The sequence below is a fragment of the Orbilia oligospora genome (assembly GCF_000225545.1).
Source record: "Orbilia oligospora ATCC 24927 unplaced genomic scaffold scaffold00043, whole genome shotgun sequence".
NCBI classification, from domain to species: domain Eukaryota; kingdom Fungi; phylum Ascomycota; class Orbiliomycetes; order Orbiliales; family Orbiliaceae; genus Orbilia; species Orbilia oligospora.
This window is the reverse complement of record NW_011645600.1, coordinates 2,172,242-2,194,636: the sequence shown is the minus strand read 5'-3', so window position 1 is coordinate 2,194,636 and position 22,395 is coordinate 2,172,242. Positions and strand designations below refer to the sequence as shown.

The 22,395-nt window shown below is 45.1% G+C and overlaps 6 protein-coding genes across 6 annotated transcripts; 3 read left to right on the top strand and 3 right to left on the bottom strand.

Moving 5' to 3' along the window:
• Window positions 1-1,096: 1,096 nt before the first annotated feature.
• Window positions 1,097-2,443, bottom strand: AOL_s00043g653 (uncharacterized protein; the record flags this gene model as incomplete). The annotated part of the gene is made up of 1 exon (XM_011121139.1): window positions 1,097-2,443. One exon carries the CDS (start codon window positions 2,441-2,443, stop codon window positions 1,097-1,099), a length of 1,347 nt encoding a protein of 448 aa, XP_011119441.1.
• Window positions 2,444-3,450: 1,007 nt separating this feature from the next.
• AOL_s00043g652 (uncharacterized protein) lies at window positions 3,451-3,759 on the bottom strand (the record flags this gene model as incomplete). The annotated part of the gene is made up of 1 exon (XM_011121138.1): window positions 3,451-3,759. One exon carries the CDS (start codon window positions 3,757-3,759, stop codon window positions 3,451-3,453), a length of 309 nt encoding a protein of 102 aa, XP_011119440.1.
• A 141-nt stretch (window positions 3,760-3,900) lies between these two features.
• Window positions 3,901-6,751, bottom strand: AOL_s00043g651 (uncharacterized protein; the record flags this gene model as incomplete). Its single annotated transcript, XM_011121137.1, has 2 exons — window positions 3,901-4,282; window positions 4,347-6,751. The coding sequence occupies 2 exons, from the start codon at window positions 6,749-6,751 to the stop codon at window positions 3,901-3,903; spliced, it is 2,787 nt and encodes a 928-aa protein (XP_011119439.1).
• A 2,641-nt stretch (window positions 6,752-9,392) lies between these two features.
• On the top strand, window positions 9,393-10,131 carry AOL_s00043g650 (uncharacterized protein; the record flags this gene model as incomplete). Its single annotated transcript, XM_011121136.1, has 4 exons — window positions 9,393-9,453; window positions 9,689-9,784; window positions 9,900-10,021; window positions 10,093-10,131. The coding sequence occupies 4 exons, from the start codon at window positions 9,393-9,395 to the stop codon at window positions 10,129-10,131; spliced, it is 318 nt and encodes a 105-aa protein (XP_011119438.1).
• A 5,046-nt stretch (window positions 10,132-15,177) lies between these two features.
• Window positions 15,178-17,476, top strand: AOL_s00043g649 (uncharacterized protein; the record flags this gene model as incomplete). The annotated part of the gene is made up of 6 exons (XM_011121135.1): window positions 15,178-16,313; window positions 16,374-16,451; window positions 16,508-16,719; window positions 16,861-16,969; window positions 17,053-17,327; window positions 17,403-17,476. 6 exons carry the CDS (start codon window positions 15,178-15,180, stop codon window positions 17,474-17,476), a joined length of 1,884 nt encoding a protein of 627 aa, XP_011119437.1.
• Window positions 17,477-19,055: 1,579 nt separating this feature from the next.
• Window positions 19,056-22,055, top strand: AOL_s00043g648 (uncharacterized protein; the record flags this gene model as incomplete). The annotated part of the gene is made up of 4 exons (XM_011121134.1): window positions 19,056-19,302; window positions 19,489-19,801; window positions 20,452-21,133; window positions 21,708-22,055. 4 exons carry the CDS (start codon window positions 19,056-19,058, stop codon window positions 22,053-22,055), a joined length of 1,590 nt encoding a protein of 529 aa, XP_011119436.1.
• Window positions 22,056-22,395: the final 340 nt, after the last annotated feature.

Genomic DNA, 22,395 nt, shown 5'->3' with positions numbered 1-22,395 from the left:
GCCTTGGAGGGGTGGTCTGGTGCGACCTGCCCTGGTCGTCTTTGCTTTTACCGTTCGAGTCTGGCGGGGTTATCCATGAGAGGGAGGGTGAGTACCCATCCATAGACTACGGATTGGATTAGATTTGGGCGTATACCAGATGAGGGTGAGGAAGAATGTTTAGGAAGCTAAGATTGAAAATATATCTGAGGGGGAGAAGAAGGTTCTTTAATACTCTGGTAGAAACGGTGTAACGAATATTTTTGTACGGTAATATGTGTTATTTATGGGCAACAGGAGATGTCTGACCTTCAATCGGTTCCTTGTATTCACAAGACGATGATATGCTGATCGATAGAACGGATGATGAGCATGAGTGCAGAAGGAAGAGAGCTTTAGAAATTCCAGCAATATATGGATAGAGATCAACAGGAGGTATCTCCCTACTCATAAGATGGTTTCGAGGATTGAGTGTGCTTTTACGACGAATAACTACTAGTACTTAGCTTAGTAGTCTCGTTCCCATTACTTACTTGCTAGGACAGCTATCAGACAGTAGGACATAAAGGTACCAGTCTGGTTGTAAGACTGGTGCCGAGCGCACTAGAACGAAATGCGTACGGACCGCCCGTTCTCTTTAGTATTACCTAGTCCCGTTCCCAGAGCACCGTTCAGGCCACAAATGTAGTATTACCTAAGTAATTTGTAGAAGGGTACATATAAAATAAAAGTGGAATGTTATTTCATACCGAGAGATGGCTCAGTTGTTTGGTAACAAGCAACTAGTCTAGTTTAGACGGGTGGCCGAGAGCCAGTAAAGAACTATAGATCGCCCCTTATTATTCTTCGATCTATCTATCTTATCTAGTACTTAATCATTTATCTTCCTTCATACACAATCTTAACTTCCAAACCCCCCCTCCCCCCCAATCTATGAACCTTCTAAAAAGCAGAATGTATTAAATCAGGACGCTGTATTTCGCTCCTCTAAAACTAGAGGAATAAGCTTACTAAGAACCAACTCTAGCCTCCGGATACGAGCCTACCAAAAGCCCATACAGATTTGAACAAAAGTCCTTTCTGCCCTGTATCAGAACTCTATGTATATCATACACCCTTAACAGTTTTTTTGTCTTTTTCGACCCTTCAAGCTCCGTTCGGTACGTTGAGGTTCGCTAGGCGCTTCGGAATGCCTTGTCGTACCACCCCTTTGTCCAGTAGTACCTTGTTTTTTTTCTTTAGTGTCCTTGTCTTCTTCTTTAGCGGTTTCATTCTGCTCCCTCGTAGCCTCCTTAGGCTCACTACAAGTCATTTCATGATCATCAGTAGTCATTTCATGATCCCCAGTAGCCTCTCCCTGTTCTCCAGCATCACCCTCCTGGCCTCCAGTAGCCCCCCAAGAGCCTTGCGCGTCTTCCGGTGGTGAATCCCCTTTATCAATATCCATAGGCCCAGAATCGACGACATCATCAGTCCCAAGCAGACTATAAATCGTTCCCTCATACTTTTTAAACCACCACTCTGCTTGCTGGGCGCGCTCCTCACTCGCAGGATGCACGGTCCACAGAGTCCTAGAATCCACACCGGCTCTCTTCAATAGATCCCCAATAGCCGTCAGAAGCGGCATGTCTCTCGTAATCATCAATAACCACGGTTGTGGCATCGCCACTCTTTTCTCCTGAACCGCTAATTTTAAAAAGGTCCGAAGCATCTGAGGAACAATAGCTATTGCTTTGGTTTCTGCGTCTACGATTTCTTCTGGTGCCGTATCGTCGTAATCGATGTAGCTTAGTGGAGCAAATGGGGCTATATAATTAGAATTCATGAGCCAGAGGCATAATACCCGCTGCATTCCATGTGGTGGTGATAGGTGTAAGAATCTAACACTGAGATGCCATGCATTAGGGATCAGAGTTTCGAATTCGGTTGGGTAATCAGTTTCGTCTGAGGAATGAGTTTCGTTTGAGGAATTAGTTTCGTTTGGAGAGTTAAGTTCGTTTGGGGATTTAGTTTTGTTTGGGGAGTAAATTTCGTTTATGGAATTAGCTTCGCTTGGGGAATTAGCTTCACTTGGGGATTTAGTTTCGCTTGGGGATTTAGTTTCGTTCGAGGATTTTATTTCGTTTGGGGATTTAGATAATTTTATGGCTGTGGATTTTCTGAGACCGTTGAAATCCTTGACGAGTAATTCGAGGATCGGATCGATGGTACATATTGAAGAGTTGACGAAGCTCCTGCGGTCGTTTAGTTGTTGCATGTACGTTGAGTCTTCGGACGAGGATGGTTCGACCTCTAGGGGGTGGATTCCGAAATCTAGGAGGTCGGAGTGGTCACTGTCGTAGGCGTACGGCTGCCTTAACGTGGATGCAAATGACCTGATGGCGTCATCTTGCCGGCTTGTGTTATCCATCGTGTATTCATATGGTGGCCCGACAGGGTCATCTTGGGGGCTTGTGTCATCCATCGTGTATCGTACTACCGCAAGGGGTATGATGGGGGTATGATGGGGGTATGATGGGGGTGAGGAAGATGGTGAAGATGATGAGATTGATTCATTAGAAAAATATTTTTTTTTGTAATTTTGAGGAAACTGGTTTTTTAAAATACAAATTTTTATATACAAAATAATCGCATATCCCGAAGATCGCGCCTTTCTAATTTGCGTTGCATGGTTGTTGTATTTTTTCGGTTCTATGTTTTAGGTTGCACAAAGGAGACCGTAATAGTCTCACGAGCTTCGTGAGTCTGTTCATTTCCAGCTCTAATTCTGACCACCTCTTCGTCTACCCATATTTATACACTTGAGTGTCCATTCTCGCGATCTTGCCAGGGTTCCAGCTCACTTTGCTCAGATAACATCGATACCGCCTACTTTTTAGATTTTAAACCTCACACATCCTACATAGCTACGAGATTAATAGACCGCGAAATATGGACCTCAAGCCAAACCCATTGAATCAGGAAAATATAAATTTACATATCTTCCAACCTTAATACACGGGTCAGTTCCAACCCAAATTGGCCTAAAACTACACCTCCACTGAAACCTCACAAGTCAAAACGAAAACAAAACAACAAAAAAAAGTGGGAAAGACGGGAGATATCTGAAATGAAGGACGCTAAATGCTGTTTAACACTAAGACTCATGTATTTGTACAAGGACAGACGAAGGAGAAACATGCAGATAACCCAGGACGCCATTCATGTTGACCCGATGACAGAGCGAATAATAACAGGAATAATAGAAAGAAACTGTACACAAAGTAAACAGGGTGTGCGTATGACGCCCGGACAGCTAAGGAGCCGGGCACAATAAAAGTAAAAAACGCCGGCCTGAATGCATATGCTGCGATGCTAATCTCTGGTATACAGAGTATAGAAAGATAATAAAAGCGGGCCACAGAATACAAAACAGTTAAAGAAAAAAAAGAAAAAAGGTGTTTGTAGGTGATAACCCGAGGTGATCTACTTTCACCTCCTCCAGCAAAGTGCTTTCTGTCCCAGCACTATGCTCTTACCCATTGAAAGATAGGTTTTGTGTGGGATAGTCGAGCACTCTCCTCCATGAAAGTTGTTATTGGCTGGTACGTCTCTCCAGAACTGATGGGTACAGACCCTCAAAACCCACATGACCCCGTCATAATATTCCTCATTGTCACTAGGAGCAGGCATTAAAATTTTCCAAAAGGTAACGACCGCATCCTTCCCATTTGCAAAGCATGCGATTTCCAGATCGGCGGGCCGACCCCAGAATATGACTCGTCGGGTACGCTGAACCATGGTCTTGAAAGCTTTAGCTTTCTCTGAGACGGGGATCCAGTCTGAATTTTTGAAGAAGTGTACAGGGTAGAGAGGTTGTGGTGGCGGTGGTGGTATAGTAGCTACTTGTTTCCTAGACGCAAAGAGCTGTTTGGCAATGCTCTATAGTGCCGGAAGAGCATTTTGAACGTCATTGGCGATGTTCTGGCCGTAAACCAAAACTTCCGTAGTAGTCATGCTAGAAGTTGATGTCAGGGTCGGGATCATTGTCGAGACGAGGGTCGTATTTGCATATTCTGCAACCCCTGGTGGTGGTGGAGCTATCGAGTCCATGACCCTGATTTCGAGCCATTGAACCCCGGCAAGCATCCACAATATCATCGCAAGGGTTTGCTCGAGCATGTACAGGAGACCATATCCAATCAAGACGAATGCTTGAATAACCGCTCGGAAGGTCCCTCCAGGTCTGTAAGAACCAACGGGATGTTTTGCGAACCACTCATCGGAAGATACCCGAGAGTATTGAGGGATGATCGTGTCGGACCTATTCAGTAAAATTAGCGAGAAGCCGGCTAGGATGCAAGGATGCGCCGATATGTCGAACTTACCATAGTTTGAATTCGATGGCGGCAAGGGCCAAAACGATGAAGAGGATGGCACAAAAGTAGTCTCTAAATGTCCACGGCTTTTGGAATAGAGGCTTTCCAGCAGGTCGCTGCCTCCGCCGGTTGATCATAATAATTCGGGGAGGCGCAGTTGTTGCTGGCTCTGGAGCCGTGGGCTTTGCAGGAGACCCTGATAGTTTGGCCAACATACCTTCGTCTTCAAGAAGACCAAATCTTCGTTCGATGTTCTCGAGTCCCTTTCGCGTCTCTCTGATATCTAGTTGGACGGTTTGAAGGTTGTTAAGAACTTTGGTGCGGAGAGCAAGCGTCTCAAAGTCTTGTGGCATTGTGGAGATTGACTGGTCCGAGACTTGAATGGTACCCTGAAGGAAAGTCTCGTCTTCGAAAGCAGCAGGTTTGAGCAAAGACGCGTAATCAGTGTCGTTAGTTAAGAGTCTATCGAGGGAGTCGTCAGTTTCGTAGTCGTCTTCGAATTTGATGGTGGAGGTTGATGTCGATGATGTCGATGGTTTTTTGTGAAAGTTTGGTTTCCTGAGAGGTTTTTGTTGTGTTTTGTGTGTTGAAGCAGGTGTGCGTCTTAGACCTGACTGGTTGCTGAGGATGCTAGCCAACCCAACGTCCTTATAACGCTCAGGGTCAACAGGTTTAGGATCAAAGTCAAGCTTACTTGGACCAACACCTTGTGGATTCTGCTTCCTTGTTGACAGTGGTCTTGATTGATGTTTATAGGGTTGCCGAGCATCAGCTATAACTGGTGGTTTCGTCACTTGCTTTGCTTCAGCTGCTTTTTTATTCGATCTTGCCGCAGCAAGTTCGAGTATTTTTCGCCCCTCATCCTTATTCGGGGTACTCCCACTCAAAAGCCGGCTTAACTGTCTAAGTGTGTCCAGCGTTTCGTCCGGGTCAGTTTTCTTTGTGCTCTGAAGAAATGAAGCATCCTGCCCTTTGCTCGGTCTGCTCGCCGCAGGCTTTTTGGTATTAGCCGCAGGAGTTCCTCTGAAAGCAATAGGTGGTTTGCTTTCACGCGTCAAATTCAATGTCAAGTCATCCTCCGACACGAAATCAACGAGATCATGCTGCATATAGCTATTACTAAGAGCCGATGGCAGCTTGGCTACAGGTGATATCCGGGGTTCGGTTTTGGTTTGTGGTACGTTCTCAACCAGCTTTGACGCCGGCGCTATAGCCCGCGAATCCGTTCCCCCCCTTTTCAGTTCGCCGCCGAATTGATCAGATTGTCTCGTAGTCCCCCTAGCAGTATTTGTAAGCGGTGTCCCAGTTGATAGCGGACGCTGTCTTCTCCTTGTGCTAGGTTTCTCTTCAACACCCTGAGCAGCAGCTAGCCAGTCGACAGGTTCTCCCTGGGAAGTTTTAGGTCGATTTTCCTGTGGATAGTAGTCATTCTGGACTGGAGAAGGAGTATTGGAATGTGAACCAGCAACCGGCCTCCTAGGTCTGATTTCGACATGACGTCTGTGTACCGGGGATAAAGGAGGCAGCTGTTTCTGATTTGCAAGCGGCAGCGCCACCCTTTTTGGTCTTTCACTGGAGCTCTCACTCAATGTCCGCTTGAGTTCAGCATACATATCAGGTCTCGAGCTGATAGGTTCAGCCGGTTTGGGTGCTGGCTCATACAGACTACTCGGGCGATCAATGGTAGAGGCACCATTTAGCCTCCGAGAAGCCTCCCTCGCACCTTCCACCGCTTCCGGGGATCGAAATGCCACACGCCTTGAGGACAATTGGTCTCCTGATGTTGGTTCATATCCCCAATTTGCTCCAGATACCCGTTCACCGGCCCGTGCCACCAGCCTATCCACGTTGGCACCATCAACGACAAGATTATCCTCCGCCAGTTCCTTCTTTAGATTATTATACTGATTCAGTGGCGATATCTTTGCGTGCTGTGTCATCCTCTGCATCATATCAACGTTGAATTGATGGTCTCGTTGCTTTGGCGGGGTAGCTATTCTCGATACCGAAACATCGCTCTCCGGGGTCGGTGGGAGACCGTAAGATGACGTCGAAGGGACTCCGTTGATTTTGAACCTCGAGGCAGTCCGCGACCATGGGACAGCCGGTGATTTAGACCGTGCCACCGATGTAGCAGCTTCCCGGGCAAAATACTCACTCGCAGTCGGCAATGCAGACGGTTGACTGTTACTAATAGGCCGGGTCCCATCGAGCCGAGAATATGCGTTAGACGAGAGAGAACCAGTATCTTCGGCGCCGGTGCCAGTACCGCCCAGATTCAACAAGGTCCCACGCTTCCCATAAAGGTGTGAGCGCCTTAGACTGGACGATACATAATTCCCTTGGGATTCACCCGTCGTTGTTGTCGCATAACCTCGCCGGGCATTGTAGTTTGAATTATTACTGCTGCTCATATCGACAGAGGCAGCAGTAGAATAGCGGGGGGGTGGGACAGTCTCCTGGACGATAATTCTAATGCTACTAACAGCATTTGTTGGACAATGGTCGCATACGAAACAGCGTTGCCGCCCCTGTCTCCTGCGGATTAACTAGTACTATTATCTCAAAGTGTCTATTCGATATATGGCGATTGCGGTGATGATGATGGTGGCAATTAGCGGTGGTTATAGTTATGACTGGGATTGTGGTAGCGAAGCCGTGATGCCTGCTACGGCAAACTACGAGTCACTGTTGACAGAGGGAGAGGGAAAAATATGAATATTAGATGAGTTGAGGTGTCGATGTTCATGCACGTCGCGACGTTGAGCCGCTTGTGGTTTGTTTTGGTTTTCCGTCAAGCAACAAATTCGCCACTTTGGGACAACACCAGCAACACATGTTTTTTTGGTGTCCGTTCTTGTCAAACGGGACAAACAAAACACCAAGGTTTACATATCGCAACACAGACGACAGCGACAGAGACGGCTTCCTGATATCGATAAGCTGCGAGCAGAAATGCGTCTTCGGACAGCGCATGCTGCATGAGGTGCACGGCTTCCTTAACATCCCTTTCTGGCTGCAGATTCTGAGCGAGGTATGTATGTATGTATGTATGTATGTACTAGCAGGTACAAGGGGTAAATCCGATATCGAACAAAGGATAGCCAAAGTACCTAACTACAGAGTGCACCCACTGCACAGCAATTTTTCTTATTTGCCCGGTTCAACCGGCCTCGAGGGTATTGTATGTACATCTACCACATACGAAAAAGTAAAATAAAAGTAATAAAAGTAAAGCATGTACGGAGTACACTACCTGAGTACTTAAAAATACTCAAGAACTTGGCTAACATGGAAGTCAGACTAACGAGGGAAAAAGCCGTTGGAAAGGTGGAAGAGGCTGGTAGCACAAAGGACCGAATCGAACATATCAGGTCGAATCACGTGAGGGGCGTTCAGGATCCGGACCTTAGGCGGGCCAAGGGTTTAATGAAATATCTCCGGATGTCAAAGGGAAATCAAAAAGCACATTCCAGGCTGTAGCTATGCCCTTTGTCCTTATTACCTCCTGCTGGTTACTAGCTACTTCTGTTCTTAGCCAGCCTACCACAGCGCCAGCAGCCAAAGGATGGAAATATGTGCAGCCATTCTGAGGGAATTTTTTGTGGGTGGACGGGCAGGGCGAGTTTTTGTAGGGGGAGTGATTTAGCAGGCAACTACTTAATGTGAGAGAGTATGTACAGGCTAGTATTGGAGGAGGAGGAGAAGGGAGGAAGGGAGTCCTTGTCTGTTTTTTGTCCCCGACAAAATGAATAATAAATGGATGGTATGTTTTTTTTCGTGTTCGCGTTCTCCACACACAAGGTGACATGAATGTACCTCCCAACACACTCGCTACCGAGTTGTACCTGGATACTTACTTCATGTTGTCTGTAAGGGTGGTTGTTGCAAGGGGAATCTGTAAAAAGAGAGAGAGGAAGAGAGAGTTGCCATGTAGATTGTATACCTAATAAAGGGGGCATATACACTTCCAATAGATACGGAGGACCTACCTATCTAGCAACGTAAATATGGATGTATGTATGGAAGTACAATGTGTATACAACCGGTTTCTATGGCTGGCTGGTATGTAGGTGTACACTGTAACTACCAGTAATAATATTCTGTGCGTGGGTGTGTGTGTGTGTGTGTGTGCCAAACAAAATAATATGTATGGATTGTACCATAATGTAGCGTGCGTAAGTACTTTTGTATGTATGTGGTAGTGAGCGGTAGCAGCAGTATTATGGGGGGGATTGGGCCACACACCCTTTCTCTCCCTGTGGACTCTGTTTCCAGCGTAATATTTCTCTCTTTCTGGCATGTTTGCTTTTTGTGTCGTCCGTCCGTTGTGATTGCCCCTCATGTTTTTTGCCCATACAAAATACAGTGGTGCGTTCTCTCCCTCCCATTTTCTCCCTCTCTTCTGTTCCCCCCATACAAACTGCCCTCCCATACAAACTCGCCCATACAAACCAGCAAAGAGTAAGCCCTTCACTCTCCTAACACTACGAACAACCCATAAGTTTATATGGCCCATACAAGTCGCCCATACTGACTTCTTATATTATCGTCAGAAATTCAAAATTCTCAACGTCCCCATTTTTCTACTAAGTTTCCCGGTTTTATTCGTCCAAGGTAAGCCCGTTCTATCCCCGATTCTTTTGTTTTCGTTTCCAATCCCTTTTGTCTTGTCTTGTCGTCGACATCATCCTCTGCTGCTTGCTGCTTGTCGTCGCCCTTCCGCGCTCTCACGCTTCACCAGCGACATCACCTCAACTCAACTCATCGCGTATATCTCCCCCAAAATCTCAAGACCTCAAAAGACACCAACCATCAGCGCACAACCTTCCAAAAAAAAATCTTCTTTTCGGAAGTTCTCGCATCATGTTCGCGTCTAGTCTTCCGAGCTGCTACACCTATCCTTTTCTCCCAATTTTCTGCTATCGCATCGCAATCCATCACAAATCAAGCAATAGCTCTTACTAACGCTTTCCTCGTCGCGACCCAATAGAATAGAACCGCCTTCATCTACGCAGCAGACCTTACTACTACTGCAACAACACATCTCTCAAAATGCCAAAGGATACTAAGCGTTCAAGTGCCAAAACCACCAGAACTGGCAAGAAGAAGAAGGGTAAGCTCTTTATCTCTTTTTGTCCCTTTGCTACTCTACCCATGATAGGCAATCTAGCTATTTTTTTTTGGTCTATATCAAATGTGATAGCTAGCGACTTTGCCGATTTGATCCTGCGGGATCTCATCGCATCGTCTGCAAAAAAAACCTGCAACGCGTCACCTTGTTGCATTCTGTTCAAATCACCTGAATCCCAGACATTTCCAGACAGCTGCTGACATTCGCCTGTTATTAGATCCTAACGCACCAAAGCGTGGTCTCTCTGCTTACATGTTCTTCGCCAACGAGCAGCGCGAGAACGTCCGTGCTGAGAACCCTGGCATTGCTTTCGGTAAGTTTAAATCCAAAGAATTCCCATGTCCACTTCGCAGGGAAATGGCATGTTTCCTTCCGACTCCGTTTTGCATCGGATTTGCTAACCGGTTCTTTTCCCTTTCACGTCATAGGCCAGGTCGGCAAAGTTTTGGGTGAACGCTGGAAGGCACTCACCACTGCCCAGCGCAAGCCTTATGAGGACAAGGCTAAGGCTGACAAGCAACGTTACGAAGATGAGAAGATCGCCTACCAGGTATGTCAAACTTATATTCTACTTACCCTTAAAACGCTCTTGACGATGTTGATGCTAACTGTCCAATGTAGGGTGGTGGTGCCGAAGAGGAGGATGAGGATGACGACTAAATCAATATTAATCTGATTCTTTCTTGTTGCTTCGTTTTTCTGCGGGAGCTTATATCTGTAATTTCATACCTTATGGCATCTTTTTTTCTCTTTCCCTTTTTAAAGGAAACAGAAATAGGAGGCAGGCTTCCAAAATTAATGGAGGGCGGCTTGTTCACCTTTTTAACGTACAAGAAACCCCAAGCCTCTTTTTAATGCCATTCCACACCTTTGACTGAAAAACTGAAATTTCACGCTTTGAGCCTTCTTCGGGATACTTCTCTTGTTCCGCTTCATGTACCTTTATATGTGGTCTCGTTTCCTTTTTTTTCTCTTTAACGCATGGGGATATGGTTCAGGTTTTATGGATTCATTGCTTTCTAAGGGGATCAATTCAAATTCCGGAAATTTTTTCATTTTTTTTTTCTTCTTCTTTGAATTTGTGGGCTGGGCCGTTTTCAGAGACGTTCCCTCTTGCATGCGAACCGTAGATTAGACTAGACCTTTCGTCTATGATCGTGACCCCTAACTTCGATCTAGACGTGCCATGCATCTCCAGCTTCTTTGGCTTTTCGTGAGGGGTTAGTTAGTTTACTTGGACCCCCTGGCACGGAATGAAACTCCAACTGCATATACTTCCTTCACGTAGACGGTGGTGAAGGGTGGTAGTGTATACGTAGAGGCAACTTATGGTTGGATAGAAGGCAACATTAATATTGCAGGAATTTGTGGCGAAGAGAAAATGTTGCAGGCAGTGTTGGTTCCATAGATTCGGTGACTGCTTGTTTCCTGTCGACCTCTAAAGCCCTTTCAAAAGTTCTTTCTATCCGGTGTTCGATAGCTATAGCTTCTCGGGATTTCGTGCATCTTGGAAACAGGTTTATCCTAGATCGATAGATATAGATAGGTGTATGTAGTATGTATGTATGTATGTATGTATGTCGAATCCAGTATGCTTGCCTGCTAGTTGTCGTAAATCAATCCTATCGTACTTTTTTGAAAAAAAAAAAACTTTCGAATCGGTACTTCTATGCTATAGTTTTATATGGATATATACATCGTCGATGACCGACAGTTCAATATAAACCTTTTTGGGGTATTTCTTGATTGCCTGCCTGTTCTGCAGGGAGAGAACCCTTTCCTTTGTCAGCAACCGGCATATTACGTACAATATCTACCCTAGTCGACGCGTTCTTTATCAGAGCTCTACAGTAAGAAGGGGAAGAAAAAAGAAGGCATTGAATGGTGGTTTGCCCCACGAACGAATCCGCTGTAGCCACAGGTTCTACTGCTGCCGACGCCGGCTTTAGACCTCCACGTCTGGGGTAAGGCCGTGTGACGGTGACCGAAACGTTTCAATGTGATCAAATGCAAATACGTTTTGAGGAGGAGCTCACGGTTTTTTTTTTGGTTTGTTTTTCAGGCTGCATTTGACGTGCATATTTCATATTCATTCTGCATGATCTTCGAAAGTCAGTTGGGGGGATGCCGAATTAATGTTCATGTCGGCATGTCGAAGTATATACGTACGTATATATACGAGGTTGGATATATGGGAAGGGATGGTGATCGGTGGTGACCTTGTAGGGATTTTTATGATATATATGGATCGATTGTAGTAGATATTATGATATCGATGGTAATGCCCTTCTTTTGTCCTAGCCTCTGATAGATTAACGGTGTTACTACTGAAGCTTGGTTCGATCGAGGATGGTTGTACTAGAGGATCTAATCCTACGTCGACTCTCCGTACTCCGCATTGATTCTTTTAGGTCTGGTGGTGTAACGGTTCTTTTCTGATATCATATATCATATATTCTACGTAGTATATCACACAGAACTATACTGATACTAACTAATGCTAGTTTCCGAGACATGATTTACTATGTAGTAGTAATTATACGCCCGCGATGAGCATCGAGAGCAAAAAAGACGCAATCATGTCTCGGAAGGGATGATAGTTTGTCTAGCCTGCACGTCGATAATTGACTTTCGACATTTTAGTAGTTTTAAACGACGTTTTTAGCTTTTGGATTTGATTATCTCATTACGTCTACTATGAAAGAAAAAAAACTTAATTGTGCAATACCTCGCGTTTTAGTGGGTTTTCGTATTTCGATGGTAGACGGAACTTCGGAACCCACGCTTCTTCCGCGTTTTTTCGTTTTGTTTGGTTTCCGGACAGATACCAATCCAGATGATCGGAAGATACGCGGATTACTAAATTTAACTTTTTAGGATAGCGAGAGGCATGGTTTAACGAATCCAGATTTTTCATCTACAAGGCTGGCAGAAAAACTGAGTGATACTGGGACGGGAATGGAAGGTTAGAACATCTGAAACATGCCTTACAGATATATTTTTTCCTTCTATCGATCACAAGATGGTATGCGTGTTTATGTGATTATTATATCATAGATCACTTGCTCTTGTACAGTATTGAATGAATGAATGAATGAATCCAAGAGGCAAGGGGAGCATCAGATGGCTCCGCGTGGATATGTACCATTTTCTTTTGCCGTTCAGCTGAATGAAGATGCAATCGAGAGAGGGAAAGAAGGGAAAGTAATCTATTTGAAACAGTTGTCGACAGGGATATTGGATAACGAATTGTGTTGTTGTAATGTTGGAAAACTCTGCTTTGGGTGTGTTTTTTGTTCGGTCTTTTGCCTCATTGGGGGTTGGGTCTTTTGGGATGGTAAAGTTCGAGGTGCAGCAACTGCTGCAGACGAGACGATGTTAGCTTGTATGTAGGTAAGTACTGTGTACCTCTTACATACTTCTGTACCAATGCATGTACTTACTTACATACCAGAGATATATATGTATCTTGCGATGGCAGCTATCGTTATTTCTAGCTTTATTCTCGTATCTTTCCCCAATGAGGCCGTCCTGATAGCCGAAAATTCACCGAAGTCGACGAATGAGGAACCTCGCTACTTCTTACATCAACATTCCACGGCTGTCAAGCATGCTAGCAAGCAAGCAAGCAGCAAACAAGCTGGCTAGCTTGGAACCATAACACAAGAGAGAATGGTTCGATCCAGCGATTGGGTACCCTACGCTATTAGCCTGGACAAGTATCGGTCGGTAAGAGAGCTCTATTTTAGGGCTGTGCAAGCTGGGGTTTGTGTTCGCTTTTCGCCAATTGGCCGGTGGGTGTTTATGGAATGGGGAACTGTTGGAGAGTGGGGAAAGAGGCTTCTTTGAGGTTCGAGGTCTTTTTTTTTTTTTTTTATGCAATGGATCGAAAATGTGGGAGGGGCGAGGGTGGGAAGGGTGCTGTATACGGTATATCATGGGCCTCTTTGGGTTCCCATTCAATGGTTTACTAATTCGTGATCAATTGTTAAATTTACTAACTTCGCTTGTGTCTATAATTACCTAGACCGAGTTACCTATGTGAGACGCTTGTTATACCGTGCCTGCAATTAAATCGAATCGCGGCGGAGAGAATCGAATAATCCCCTCGGCACAAGAGCTGAAGGGGAGAGAGATCTCATGTCAACGCCAAAAGAAGTTTCGTGATGATAGCGTGTCAATGGGAGCATCTTGCATCGCAAATCCCACACACCTGTCTCTCTTCCTGTATGCAGCGTCCACTTGATAGCTCGCTAGTTGACACGCGCTTTGCCCTATCGTCTCTCGAGCTGGGGAACTCCCCCTCCCACATGCTTTTCTGCTTAGGCAAGAAAAGGACATGAGTTCCAAGTTTGGAGCCAATTCCATTCCGCATCATGCAAATACCTGGACTGTGCAGCATCGTTTGAGTAGAGCTTTGTTGGCAAATGACCATACGAGGGGGCCTTGTGAGCTGCGAGCTTTGCATTGGGGTTCCTCTCCTCTTTAGGGAAGGGATGCTTGGGTCTCGTTAGTATACTGCTCCCATGGTGTTATCTTGTCAACTCCTCTCTTCTCTTCTGTCACCGCATATCAGGATTCACCCGCAGCGGCTGTCATTGGGTGATATTATTTCTTTGATACACAGACAAAAAAAAAAAACGGTTTGTGGAAGGAGGGATAAAAAATATGATTAAATTGCTGAGTGTTCGTATTAATTAAGTTGTATGCAGAGCGTAAAAACGACCAGGCCGGAAGTTTTTTTTTTCGGCCCTGACAAGGAGAAAGCCATTAGTGCAAAAACATCGCCAACCAACATTTTGGAGGGCGAGTGTGGTGGTCATGGTTGTGTGATGAGAAGACCTGCTTGCTTGCTTGCTTTCTTGCTTTCCCACAGAGTAACGGAAGTTTCGGACCATTGTTAATTGTTAATTGTTAATTGTTATCCCACCACCATTCTGCTTTGCTTCGCTTTGCTCTGCAGCTCTCGAATGTTGAACAATTCACTCTCCTTTACCATTTTTCCGGTCTTTTATTGTGATCAAACCAATTGCGATCTTGATTTATTTTTTCACCGGCGATTATAATTACATCGATCGGTACCTTTAGGCTCTTCTGCGTCCTGTATGCGTGTGTTTTCCTTGACATCTGCTGCTACTCTGCTTGTGTAGGTGCGCTGGCGGCTTTAGTATTGGTAGGCGAGCGAGAATTGGTCGACAAAACTCCTGGTCGTCGACGTGCTATTGCAGCAGAGGTCCGACAAGAAAACCGATAGCCTGCATGCTTAAGTGGCCAAACCCCACTTTCGACTTTCCCCTCTTAGGGTTCGCTCTTATTTTCTCTTCTTCCTCTTAATATTGCCTCCAGAAGCTTGTCGATTCGAGAGGGAGGGTCTTTATATTTTCTGGATAGGAAGGGGGAAGAGAGATAGTGTCAGCAGGGTTGTGAGCCGGTTCACCGACATATCTTTCAGTCCTTATATTATCACCTTGAGTTCTTCGAGAACATCAAAAAGAATTATTACTACTCTATTACTACTACCACCGCTATATATTTATTTCTGACTAGCCCCAAAAATCATTCGAGTCGACCACCCTCATCTCTTCGGCAGGGCCTTTTTCGTTCAGAAATACACAGCTTCATCCAAATACCGACATTGGCGGAACGACAGGTGGTTGCGCTTTTGGAGTGTGGGATATTTATCAAACAACAAAATTGGACGCCCAAATGAGTGGTCTTGAGGTTTCGACCTCAAGACGTCCGCGTCTAGCCAGGATGCCTTCATCACCGTTGATTACTATTTCCACGGTCTGCTCCAATGCAGCCTATGTGGGCCAGTCTTTGTCGAAATTCGCGGGGCAGGTTCCCGAGGCGACTACAGAGTTGACTGGAATTATCAGTGGCCTCTACGGACTATGCTCTACCATGCATCATTTCGAATCCGCTGCGAGGAATTATGGGCTTAAGGTCCTCTCCGGGGAGCTCAACGCCCAGCTTGGTGCAATCCTTCGCGATGCCACCGGCCTTTTGAGAGAGGTTGAGATGATAGCGCAGGAATTGGATGCTGCATGCTCTACCAAAGGTGCAATGCAGCGGAGTTGCATTAAGCAAATCGCGTGGATGCTGAAGGAGCAAGAGACAGCGTTGATTGCCCGGCTCGAGTCACATAAGGAGGGCATGTCTCTGTTGTTGGCCTCTTTGCATGCAAATGCCCATAGTGCGGGTGGACAGGCTACTAGTCCTTTATATGAAGACTTTGAGCGAAGGCTCAGCTTCGACGACTACAGAATGCCAGAGTCCCCGCCTGATTACAGATCGTTATCACCAGTTAGCTATCGTTCTCCGACTTCACCTCACTCTGGGGTTTCTGGATGGTCAGGGTACTCTGGTGTTAGTTCTGTCTCTCCGATTTCACGACGCGACCGATCGAATTCATTTTCTGGGAGGATGCACGACGGGGGGTTTATGAACGAAGGGGGTTATTTCGATCGTGGCTTCACGCGATTGCCTCCTAATCCTCATTTTATGAATACTCTTCCTCCCCGACCGAAGACGGCGTATCAGCCGCTTAGGAATACGGAGTTTGTTCAGTATATCGACCCGAATAATGAGGATGGTGAAGGATCGAATTCTTCACAGGCTTCAGATCACCGTTATAGATATGGACCCACGAGCCGTATGGATGCTCTGGTCCCTGTTCACAGGCCATATACGAGAAGAAAGTCTCAGCCAAATATTCACAAATTGAACTTGAATGTTTTGGTTGGAGAGGAAACATTCCCCGAACGTCGTCAGCGATCTGAACATTGGGCATCCAAAGTCTTCGAGGGTATGCTCGGAGAAACCAAATTCCTGGATATGGAGTATGTCAATTCTGTCTTCCTCCCGTTGTAATTGTGGATATCGCTGACAAAATCCTTCAGATCCAACAAAGGCTCTCAGTGCTTCGGCCGACCAATGGAGGTTCTTCGCAAAGATACCGAGGAAGAGCTTCTTAAAATGTATGTTTTCCCCTCCCCCTCCTCCATGCCCAAGACGCATATTGACGTGTTCATAGGAAATTCGCTTCTGATTTCATCATCCGATTTTGGCGGTGTAAGAAGACACAGAAGACGAGGATTGTCTGCCAGATTGGCCGACGAACCAGCTCTGAGCGCTACCATTCAGCGCTGGATATGGGCTGGCTCACCATTTGGCGGGAAGGCCCGTTGGTGCATCTCCGTTTCAAGAATACGAAGTGGGCGACTTTGTCGTTCGGTAATATCGAAGGTACGTTATCTGTAATTGATTTGATTCGTGTTTGGGAACCCCCAACCCCTCCCAATCTCGTGTCCCCCTGATGCATGCTCGTGCAGAACATAGTTACGGTTATGGAACGCCTGATGCTGATATACGTGTCCGTGCTTGCAGATCTTGTGGTGTTCTACATGACCTTCTTGGTTCTTCGCCAACTCGGTCGGAACCCTCCGGACCTTGACCATGAGATGGATATGGATGAAGAGTTTGTTGTCTTCAGTGGGTATGTACTCTTTCCCTCTGCTATACCCCTCACACCCCCACGCATGGATGTATAAAATACTAACGTGTGTTATGGTACCGTAGTCTCATCAGTGATGATGAAGGTGGGGAGCACTACCTTCGTGTCTTCCGCGACGAGGGTACCGGCGCCGTGAGGCTCGCTGCTTTTGTCAAGGACGGGGATTACAATCAGCTTCCAGTCTGGACTGCCTTTGTTTCACCACACGTCTTCCAGAAGGGGTGGCTCTCACGCCAAGGCGCCCGAGTGCAACTGTCTTCCATTCACTTGGTTTCTTTCTCTGATACGTGGGCCACAAGAGCTTACCGTAATTGGGAGCTACTGTTCAGCGGACGTGAAGGTACGATATATCCATAGTTGCTTGACTACTACCCACCCTCTCTTGTAGACATGACTAACTGGTTCCTTCCTGTAGATGCGAAGGACTTCGAGAGAGTCTTCAAAATCGATCTTCGACAATCTATCAAATCAGAGATTGTGGATTCTTAAGCATCGTGCTTAATACCTCCCCACATCATACATGCTCCTATCATCTTTCATGCTCTTCATGCATATCTTGATCCTATTCTATTTAATATTTTCACGACCTTAACGACGATTATGACATGACCTCAAAACCGGCACGATTCCCCCGCCCTAGAAATAGGAGCAAAAAGTTTCTTTGACCATCAATTCATTATCCTAGCTACGCTTTTCTTTTCATTCTTTGAAATACTCCTAAAACATCTCGACAAAAAAACTACCTTTTATTTACTACTCTGCCCTTATGAAACTCACGACCCTTTGCAAGTGTTTGGTTTCGTTATTCGATTCTACCCCTGCTTTGAAAGATTCTTTATGAACTTTAAACTTTGAAAGCTCATGACCCCTACTGCACTAATGTGCTGGAGGTTAACGAATTCCCTTTGACCGCATTATGCCCAAAAGAATTCCTTTTTTTTACTTTCGTATTACCCTACCCAAGGTACATTTTAATATTCCTTCACTTCTCTTTACAAATTTCCTAGTAGCGGTTTTTTTTACATATTTCCTTACATTTCATTGCACAAAATCCTCATGGTGGGAATCTTTGTATTTACGTTGATCCTGGTTTTGGAGTTTCTGATTTCATTCGGTGTGATGGGCGGGGTCATGTCGGCTGCTGCTGGATCCATGGAGGGCTTTTTTTTCCCCAAAGCAACTTACGACTTCGAGTATTTACGTTATGTTTAGTAGCTATTTTCTTATGCATTTCGATGATGCGTATCATGATATCATTGTTTCTTTGTTAACTTACTGGTGCTCTTTTTTTCTCCATTGTCTGCTGGTTACATAAGTATCTTTTGGGAGCGCGGCGGCGAGATCGATATTGTTGCAAGTTAATTTGACTAAATACTTAAGTACTTACTTACTTACATGGCTCAACTTAACGTAATTTTCCCAAACGGTTTTAGTATTGTAGATTCGTGTTCATACTTATAGGGAACCGGCCTTGTCCGAGGGGGGTCCTAGGCGGAGGATGACAGATTAGTGAACTTTACATATATATGGGACCGGGGCAGATTCTTCGAAGCTCTAGCTATCGGATCGCAGTTCGAGGCTTATTTACCTAGAATACGATATAATTGCATTAAAAACCCCTAAGGGTGCTTTATCCGATAGATTAGCCATTATTTCAATGAGTTTTTCCTATTCTATGTCGGGTAGGTGACATTCGATGGATTAATCGGCACTATCGATCCAAAAGTCTTAAACTACCTGTTCAATGTTACGTACGAGCTCAGAGGCTACTATCACTATCTTACAAGCTTCACACAACATGGCTCTGATTCGTGGAACTAACCCGGACCCACTATGGCGAATTTTCAACTCCCTGTATAAATTTTGCGGACGGATTTTAGTGCTAAATCCCCCTGATAAGGTGTTATAAATCAACTAAAAAAAAAGTCGAGTTTTTTTTTCAGCTTGAGGGATTGGACGTTTGTGAATTTTCGAAGTTCGCTTTTTAATTGTTCGCACTTTACTCTATATTAGTTGTTTCTTATATAATTGGTTCTCTTCATTCTTTATTTATAATATTTCTCCAATCATGATAGATAATAGTGGCGACATCGAGAAGAAAGTTGTAAGGGTTGCGGATATCGATTCGAAATCGACCTCGGGTAGCGGCAATGAGGTATCGATTGAAAATGCAACAGGATCAACGCAGGAAAAAAGGACAGTGGTAGAGAACATACTAAACGTTCTTAGCTATGTTCCTAGACGGTGTCGGTATGATCCGGAAAAGGAATTTAAGTTTAACTTGGCATTAAATCTACTATTTGCATTTGCGGCAAGTAAGTTCTCCCTACTTTTATTCTTAGTGTTCTAGAATGCTTTGGGGTTTGATCTGAATATCTTAGACGGAGTTTTTGTGTCACCAAGGTCACATTCCGCGGATCCGCAACCGAAACTCATGAGGAAAAAGCATTATAAACCCTATGTAATGGTTTAAGCTAGTTCATACTAATGATGTCAACTAGCCTTCACCGTCGCGAACCTCTACTACAATCATCCAATCTTGGATATCTTGGCCAAGGACTTCAATGTAACCTACGAACGAGTCTCCATTATTCCGAATGTCATGCAAGCTGGCTACGCTTCCGGACTCTTTTTCATTACCCCACTCGGAGACTTATTCAGACGACGAGCATTGACGCTGGTTTTGATTCTCTTTACGACTTTAATGTGGCTCGGCTGCACTTTAACGAAGAGCTTTAGTGTATTCGCCGCATTGAGTTACATGGTTGGGTTGACGACCGTAACGCCACAGTTAATGCTACCGCTAGTTGGAGAGTATGTATGCAACATTTTTATTTTGTTTGACGTTTTGGTATATTCATCGATTGATTCTGGTCATTTTTTTGTTCTTTTTTATGCGATCCGTTTGCAGGTGCTACTGATATCGGGTGCTTTTTTTTTATGCAAGGGGGTACCTTGCTCGATCTGATACAGCTCAGCCGTGAGGATACCGCGTGGCTCCCTGCATTGATTATCTTCTCGGTAGGGTTTCAATGCTACATTACTCGAGTAATTTACGGAGATAAGGTGCTTGGGGGTTGAGACAATCGCTAGAGCTTGCTTGACTGCTTGCACATACTCCACAGGGTCGATATCTGATATCATCTGTGATGCATACCGGAAACATCGACGCCTCGTTGTGATATGATTTCCAGGCACATTACATGTTTACGAACTTACGGCGAGGTGAAGGAGGACCGACTTGGTGGGTGGTCTGATTGTCACGCCATAGTTGGGATGATACGTTGAGGCTGTATTTTTTTTGAGAGAGGATGATTTTAATATATCGATCCATAATCTCGAGCATACCCAAGATCTGGGCCCTAGCCGATCAACCGTACCGAAAAATAAAGTCAGGGATCGCTAAGATTGACATGGATCTTGATTTTAATATGCTTGATAGAGAGCTAACGAAGATGGTTTAGCTTAGCACCGGCAAATAGGAAAGCGGCATCTATCGCAATTGTGTCTTCGGGACTGCAGCTCGGACTTCTACTGGCTCGAGTGCTATCTGGAGTCATTACTCAGTACTCTACGTGGCGAGGGGTTTATTGGCTAGGATTCGGCGTTCAATTACTAATTTTCAGCTTGTTATGGCTATTCATGCCAGACTATCCTCCCAAAAACGTTGGATTGAACTATCTTAGCATGTTGTTATCAATGCTCAAGCTAGTATTCAAATATCCTCTACTGGTTCAGGCATCGGTTAATGGAGGCTTCCTAGCAGCTACGTTTATGCTCTACTGGACTACTTTAACGTTTTTACTAGCTTCGACACCGTACGAGTTTTCCAGTAGCATAATCGGGTTGTTCGGGTTAATCGGCATCGCAGCGATTTTGGTAACCCCCTGGACGGCTAGATACGTAATCGATCGGTTTCATCCACAGCTTTCGGTGATCCTGGGGACTGGTACGGTGCTTTTGGGGCAAGTTATTGGAACTTATGCCGGGAAGACTACCGTTGCGGCGCCGGTTTTACAGGCTTGGTTTATAGATCTTGGGATATCTACGGCACAAGTTGCGAATAGAGCGGGGATATATCAGTTGGATGCGAGTTCGAGGAATAGAATTAATAGCGTGTATATGCTCTCGGTGTTTATTGGACAGGTTAGTACTTCCTCTTTTTTTTTTTTTTTTAATTACTATTCAATATACATATCTCTGCTGCCTGCCTGCCTGCAAGTAAGAAAGCCACGTTATTTGGCTGGTGACCTGCATATTCCTGCCACTGGCTTTTTTTTTTTTTTTTTTGTGCAGATATTGTTTTTTATGGTCATAGAACCCGATGGACTGGTCTGGCTGTACATGTGCATTGGTCCATGGTTACATCCGTAGGAGATATGTTCCTGCTTAAGCTTCCAGGTTCATGGATCATCAATATCTTCGTATGCAGGTTATTAAAAGGCCTTAGTCGGGAAAATTTCAAGGTTCGAAAGAGTTAAAAACAAAAAAAAAGGTTTTTATGTAGCGGGCTTTTTTCGCGAATGGGAAATGGTCCTTTGACCATCAGTCAGCCGCTATTTCGCTAAACCCGCAGATGGCTTCTCGTATCCTTGAAATTGGAAGCGAGGGCGGAAAGCTACGCCGAAGTTTAAACGTCTTTTTGTTTTTTTCATTTGAGATGTCGGATAAAAGTGATGATACTACATACTAAAGTCTGCCTTGATCACATACGATACAGGTTATGGGCACTGGCATCGGAGCGAAGACGTATGCTGTCGGAGGCTGGCTAGCGAGTGGAAGTGCCAGTGTGGGAATTACGGTGCTGGGGTTGTTGGTCGCATTGGGGAGAGGCCCACATGCGAAAGGTTGGCTGGGGTGGGACGGCGGTTCCAGCTTTAAATTGCAGACTCGGGTGCAGCAGGCTGGCGACGAGGGAATGAGAGCTGAAGCTGGACAAAGTGGACCTGCTACTGCTGGTGCTACTGCTATCACATCTCGAGTCCCAGGTGCCACCAGATTAAGTGCATCAGAGCGAGATCGAGATGGGGGGCAATCAGGAATTGTGGAGAAGACGGCTTTGGCCTAAATGTCTTCTTAATGAGTAAAATATAATATTGAAACTGATGATAGTATAGCAGCTATAGACTACTGGAGAGCATCCACTTTTTACGCTTATTTCAATATAACTTCGACGTAGTGCCATCGAATTGGGTCTGGGCTATAAGACCAAATGGAGAAGAAGGGCCTGAACAAGAATTCTAAACCGGGGAGGTCAAAGCTGGAGTCTTCCAGGTTGATATAAACTTTGCCGGGATGAAGTCGACAAATCGGTCAACTTGGAGAGTCGTGTGGGCAATTACTCCATAGAAATATCTGCCAACGGGTATTAGACCGGTGTGGTGGTGTTTCTTTTACCTCATTGTAAT